At 30.7% G+C, this 7686-nt stretch overlaps 1 protein-coding gene across 1 annotated transcript; it reads right to left on the reverse strand.

Annotated features, from left to right (window-relative positions):
• Positions 1–526: 526 nt before the first annotated feature.
• LOC123655139 (clotting factor G beta subunit-like) lies at positions 527–6991 on the reverse strand. The gene is made up of 7 exons (XM_045590975.1): positions 6767–6991; positions 6143–6322; positions 4184–4412; positions 3818–3930; positions 3304–3465; positions 1200–1362; positions 527–839 (listed from the first exon to the last, which is right to left on the reverse strand). Exons 1-7 carry the CDS (start codon positions 6989–6991, stop codon positions 610–612), a joined length of 1302 nt encoding a protein of 433 aa, XP_045446931.1. The 3' UTR covers positions 527–609.
• Positions 6992–7686: the final 695 nt, after the last annotated feature.

The following is a 7686-nucleotide window of genomic DNA, read 5'->3' on the forward strand; positions in this document are numbered from 1 at the left end:
AGAATAATTACATAAATTTATACTGAAAAGAGTTTCAGAAAAAGTTTTAAGTATCTTTATTGAATTCTTAATACACATTTGTACATTTTTTTGAATAAAGTAGTTTTGCGTATATACATATAACTACACTATTCAGGAGTGACATAGGCTATATTTTAATTGTAATTGAACAAAAAATTAAGTGAATAAGAAAAAGATTAAAATATAATATCAAAATGGTAAATAAACTAGCGCCATCTATCGCTATTAGAAAACAATTTATTAGTCTTTCGACGTTATTAATTTAGTCTTATTTTAGTCTATCGACAAAGTCTTCATGATTTTTGATAGATGGCATTGGAGCAACATATCATTTATTTAAGTGCTATAAAATTTGTTCTATAAAGTATATTATTTGGTTCTGTAATTTAAAATAATAAATACACGGGAGCAACATATTATTTATTTAAGTGCTATAAAATTTGTTCTTTAAAGTATGTTATTTGGTTAATATAATAATAATTAACGCCCAACGAAGTGGGCACGGGTCGGCTAGTATCTTATAATTAAGTTAATTTACAAATTTTTGAGCCATACGTTAATTTAGATATACTATATAGATTTTCTGTATTATGATTGAATATTATTAATGTAACGTAGGCCAGCGTGATGGTATATCCAGCCGTAATGAGGTGCAACGTCCGTGTACACTACATAGAGCTTAGGGTCACAGAACTTTTCACCGGGTAGTATACCACATTTTGACAAGATGCCCCGTAGAAACCAACTGACTATATGATCAGGTTGCATAGTGGGGATTACTAGTCCACCTCCACTGTCACCGTTTCGAGGATTTATATCTGTAATGAGAAATGACATATACATATTATAATTATCTATGTTTTATACATCCTAAAGCATTTTAATGTAGTAATAATATGCAAAAAACAAATGTTTACCGTAATTTTTATAATATATTCAAAATAATTTTAGAAGAAGGAACCGTGTTCAGTAGAAAGGTTTAATTTATATAAATATCACTCTACGTAGTACAAAAAACCAGCAGCCAATAAATGTATCGAAAACGGCAGAAAGAAATTGATCTCTTCCTACTCGGAAAAGGTCACGGTGTCTTAGGTATACAATTTTTATTTTTATGTTTTTCTTACTTTATTATGCCTAATGAAACACATCACATGTGAAATAAACAATATGCTTACCACTGCTAGGACCAAAGCCGGCGCAAAACGTAAATTCGTTAAGCAATTTCGAGTACAGTTTGGGCACATGTGCAATGCAGACTGTATCATTCTGTATTAACGTGTCCGTTGATCTAAGGGTGTCTGACAGCACGTTTTGTTCTGTTGTTCCGAATCCGGTTACCTGAATAAAAAAGATAAAGCATCTTTAAGTATTCGAAGAAAATAGATATGTATTATAGGAACTTAACAAAAAGTTTTAGTGATTCAAAATACTGACACAAAATCGATCTAAAATTAGGTATTACAATTAGGTTACTACAATTTTGTCATTTTATTTTTAAATCTAACTGTCATTTACTGTGTGGCTACGTTACTAAAGAATATAGCCACCCCCTCTCTTCCCGTGGGTGTCGTAAGAGGCGACTAAGGGATAACACAGTTCCACAGCTACCATCTTGGAACTTAAAAAGCTGACCGGTGGCGGGATAACCATCCAATTGCTGGCTTTGAAATACACAGACCGAAGACGGGCAGCAGCGTCTTCGGTGCCACAAAGCCAACCCTGCGGTCACCAACCCGCCTGCCCAGCGTGGTGACTATGGGCAATACACATGAGTTCACGTTATTTTTGGCGTAAACTTGTGGAGGCCGTAAACATGTAGGCTGTAATGATGATAACTGTCATTAAGATACGTAAAAAAAAATACGTGCATATATTTAATAATATCGTTACTAAATGCGTTTGAAATCCTTACAAGATTTATGGAAATTCATAGGCAATGCTTGGATGGTTTCCTTACCTAGAAACATAAAACATCTTATTTCTTCATAACTATATTATCTAGGTGTGAAACTGATATTCTTTAATTCAACGAAATTTGGAACTTAAATTATTATCTATCTGAAGAGCGCTATTCTCGAATATGAGTTCTGTAATTATACCACTAATGTAATAGACGTAGCTCGCAATATCAACGACTTGTCTGAACTAAGAACAGTATTTTGGTGCACCTTTGGTTTACGATTCAGTCTGTAACATCCCACTGCTGAGTCTAGGCCTATTTCCATATAGAAGAAGAGTCGGATATCTTCCCTACTATGAGCAACGATCGCTATCAGGTATATATGATAACTAACGATAGCGTAACGTACTCTTCGCGGCACGATGGGGAAATCCATAAAGACAGACCACCAAACCGGAAACAAATATTCGTACAATTACAAATATTCATTCCGAGCGGTAATCGAACTTGCAATCGCCGGTGTGTGAGCGCCCACACGGTACACGCACTACTACACCAGATCGAAGTCTACTTTCCATACGATCATAATTATAATGATAGCGACGTCTTACAGTTAAAGACTTTTTATTCAAATACTGTCTCATAGACCCCTTTCTTAACAGAATAAATGCCTCAATATATTAGTAAACATATGTCCAATGATCCACCTATACAACTTAGGCAAACGATACGTGATTAAAAGGAGACAATGCCTACACTACGTAATAGATCATCTCAAAACTGCTGCCATGATTGAAGGCTCTTTATTAGCCCTTGCACTCATCAGATCTTAACTTCAACTAATTTTAATGTTTTAGAATTCTGAATTAGTTTTAACTAGAGGAAATTTTATAAACATTATTCTAATTGATGTATTTAGATACAACAATACTTCATTTATATTATGCACTTTTTACTATGCAACCTTTGCATGTAATTAGTTGTATGAAATATATATTAAGCTTATAAATAGCAGTTACATTGCACATATATGCACAAAATTGTAAATATAGATTATATATTATTCATATACATATCATTAACTAATCAAAGTAAAGAAAGTACTTTTTTTTCAAACCTTGTATAAATTTAAAACGTACCATTAAATAATACACCTTACATTACTATAGTATTTAAGATATCAAATATAATTGATATTTAACGTCGAAAACATTTTCCGCTTACATTGTTAAGTTTAAAATCAAAATAGCGCAGAAAGTAAGTAGCTCCAATTAAAATCGTCGCATTTTTAAGTCTACGGAATGAAACCTATTTAGCAGCTTTCATAAAACGTAACTTGTATAGTTTTCATTGTATAGACTATTTAAATGAATGTTTACCACAGCCCGCTTGCCAAAAAGCGTAGTTTTGTCGTATACTGGCCCCCAAATACAAATGGGTTGGACGTATTCACTATAGCGCAGTTTATTTACAACTACAATAGCGAGGTCTGAAGTAGCGTGCTCCGTGCTGTAGCCCGGATGCAGAATTACTCTCTCAGCCTGGAATAAAACAGTATAAAAGACGGATTAATACAAATGCAAGCCAACAATGAAATGAGTCATGTGTTAGATACGGTGCTAACGTTGGAAATAATGGTACGCGATAGTATAGTAGTATGTACAGCTACCTACGACGTGCATCATGTTCTTAACGATATTAATTTCTTTCTATTTTTAAATTATTGAGTAGAAATAAATTTAATCTGAAGTATTATTTATTTTTAATACAAATATCTTGTGTAACTTTTATTTCATGTAAACTGTTAGGTACTCTACTGCAGTTATGTGAAAGTTACAATAGAAATAATATTCACATTAAATATATATTTATTTTACTGTTTTTCCAACTTACAAGTAAGTTTTGTCTTCCACTTTCATTCATATGTCTGAGATTAGAAATACCAGCTTCGATAATAACTCTTTTTGTTTCTACTAATTTTCCTTCTAAAAACATACAATGTCCAGCTGTAAAAAAATAAGTCATGTATATTTATTTCAAAGCGAGAGAAATTAAATTTATTTCAGTATTTTTTTAAAGCTTAAAAATAATTTACTAACAAGAAAATATAATACGAATTTATCTTTTTACGTTCAGTCATATTTTACGTGTATATTTTTGTAAAAGACATTATAAGCTAAAATGTTTGTAGGAATTTCTTAATTGAAACAAGACAATCGATCACGGAAATAATTGAACAGCGAAAGAAAACGTCGCTACCGGTTAGAATAGCAGTACTGGATATAATATTTCCTCCACACTGGTAATTCGCTAGATTAGTATTTGGTGTTCTTATCAATATAGCCACATGCCACGGCCAATCTCCAGACTTTGAGTCGGTTCGCATAGAAGTCAATTCGCCGTGGTCTAAAGCTCTTCTGCCGCAGTAGTGTCGATAATCTCTATCATTGGGTTTTGTCACATTGAGAGAATCGATTGACTGAGAAGCCTGAAATGTAATTAAAAATACACTAAACTTACGTTAGCACACTACGAAAAAATACAAAAAAAAATTTAAAAAAATTGGGTATGTGATCATTGGTGAATATCATTGCACTAAATTAAGTTGTTTATCATTATTTTGCTTTAAAACTACTTCTTATTCTTTTAATAATTAACAGACAAATAAACGTAAAATGTGTGTATAATAAAAGTTGCTAACGATGATTTAAAGATCATATGTTTCATTCCGAGAGCAATCTTATAAAACTTTTCCAACTGATTAATTTATATTTAGAACTCATCTTTTACTCTACAAACGAAGAAAATCATCGTGTAATAAACAAACTTTATGGTTCGGATAAAACGTGTACGTTCTGCCATCCGTAACGAAGTTGAGTAGTGGATTAAGCTCCGAATTCATTCCTATGATAAAAGGAACTTTTTCTTTATTTAAACTTTATTGACAAAAAAATCTCGATTTATAACCTCGTTATTAACATTTGTGACTACTTCTAAAAAAATAATCTCCTTCAGTTCCGCCTTTTGCAAGTTTGCGACACAAGTGAGAAATATAATAAATACTTTTAAGTTGTGATTGATATTTTTTTCGCCTTTAAATTATTTTTACGTAATAACATTTAAAATTGATGATCATATAATTTGTCGTATTATAAATTATTTTATTTCCTTTATAATTTACATATTGTTATGGATTTCATGTTTATTATTTTAATAAATTATGTCAACCACTTCATTGTTTTTAAGTTTATTATTTATTACTGTCTTAATTTAATCCGTCCTATTTTGAATTTGATAAATAAACTTAAAAGATGATGATAACTTTAAAGTTGTTAAATTTTAATAAAAGTCACTTAATTTTATTTTATAATATTGCTGTCGCATCTCTCTGTATCCGTGGAAATTATCCAATTGTATGAATGTTTGACATGCTACTAATATTAGCGTATCAATAGTAATTGGGAAAACAGATTTTTACTAATATGGTGAATACAATGAAGGTAATTTGAAAAATAGTTTTTCAATATCGAATTTAAAGTTTCCTTCAGGCAACTCTTATATTTCTATGGACGACGGGGAACAACACGGAGTAGTATAGTATTTCTATAGTCTGTGAGGAACAAGTACAGTCCGATGGATGAATCGTCCGTTGAATTAAACTATCGTCATGAATCATCTTTGAACATTCATCTAGTCTTAAAATTGCACTTAAAATACTACAAAATACATACAAAACTAATAATAATTGTGTTTGTTCGCAAACGAAAAAAAACCGACTTCAATTACATCGACAAGTAATAACAACGTAAGTTAACGAAAAAAATTAACAAACGCTCTAGTCGTCACTACGATTTTCGAGGGTACCCCTCGATTTCTCTGGAATTGCATCATCAAATCCTGGTTTCCTTATCATGGACATCCACAAAAAAAGAATTATCAAAATCGGTTCATAAACGACGAAGTTATCCCCGAACATACATACACATACATATAAATGTATATACAGTCGAATTGAGTAACTCCCTCCTTTTTTGAAGTCGGTTAAAAAGTATAAATCACAACAATAATTATATAAAAAAACAAGCAATGTGGAATCATACAACAACTTTTATTTAAAAACTCTTCTATATCAGAATCATTTAGAAAAGAATAGAATTTGTATTGTATATTTATCACTTAAAAATTTTTATTAATACTGTAATATAAAAATCGTCATACCTTAACATAATCGTTACAAAGCTCCATTTCATTAAGTCTAAATTTAGAAACAATCGGGACTTCATGAGTAGTATTTCCATTTGTTGTTATAAATATAAAATATTTTTTGTGAACACCTTTCGGTTTGAATATAAAATCGCGCGATTTGTTTTTAATAACAACAGTGCTGTTATGAGAAACCTGAAAGAAAAACGAATGATTTGTGATGATTAGTATACTAGATACCCTTTTTTTATTCAGTATATGACTACTGTAAGGCAAATGAGTCGTAACTTGATGTATAAAAAGTTAAAAACCCTTTTGGGCCATCTACGTGATAGAATTGTTAAAATCGAATAAGTAGCTTCAAGGTTTATAAGTAACAAATAAAGAGATCTTTTTATTAAAATTTTGTAGTTTTTTTGTAGTGTATAACCATACCACAGTGATGAAATGATGAGGGAAACTTCTGACTTATTATCGTTAATTGCTACACCAATGACTTAAAATATTATATTTAAAATATTTATTACAACATTTCAAAACTTTGGTATTAGACAAATTAAATAAAATACAATGCACTACCAAAAGAAGTTGGTACATGCAACTGGGCTCTATCAATTACATAAAATAAAGTTTGTTTACCCCACGAAGCGATATCTGCTTTTCGAAACCAATTTCGATTTCTACATCCACCAGCTCATGATAATATTCCAGGTCTATTTCTCCGCGCCACAATAAATCCGTTATTTTGTCGAAATGTATCACACCAAGTTCGCACGGTCGATATCTTGTTAAAACAGGTCCCGTGAGCGCCATTGAATGCACTTGCAAAACCCATAACGATAGAAATAAATAAAGCGTTTCCATTTCCGTTGATCTATCTTGATATTGTAATATATTAAAATCGTGTTCACTTTAAAAAAATATAATTATAATTGTACTTTAAACACTTTGTTGATAACACACGCGAGTGCCGTTATCGTACATTAAAGTTATAAAGAATGTTCGTTTTTGTGTATAATCGATTTAGTAATATCAATATCAGTGCAACAGTACTTGTAGTCTGAAATTGGCGTAAAAGGAGCACACAAACTCCTTTTAAGTGAAAGTTTTCAATGACTCATTAAGGTTATATTGTATTTAATATTATGGATATTTACATACTTATTGTGGTTATGATGTTAAATAACAGTAATAATTAGTCATAATAATGTAATAATGGAATTGAATTAACGTAAACACCGTATGTGATCTGATTACCTACTAGCCTAAACAAGTTATCTATTGTGTAACTTTTTAACACCTGTGTTTAACAAAATGATACATCATTTGTAACAATAAAATATTTTTTATGACACAATGCGTACCTACATATGTGTATATTACGAGTACATAACTACTAATAATTAATTCATATTAAATAAGGCGTTTATTTGTTTTCAACGATAAATTTTGTTTAAAATATTTTCAGTATCCTGTATTCGTGTACATATTAATTATTAACAAATAGTAATATTTTTGCATACATTAAGAGATACTTTCATATACCTATATAAAAAAAA

This window comes from Melitaea cinxia, chromosome 7 (genome assembly GCF_905220565.1).
Source record: "Melitaea cinxia chromosome 7, ilMelCinx1.1, whole genome shotgun sequence".
Classification (NCBI taxonomy): domain Eukaryota; kingdom Metazoa; phylum Arthropoda; class Insecta; order Lepidoptera; family Nymphalidae; genus Melitaea; species Melitaea cinxia.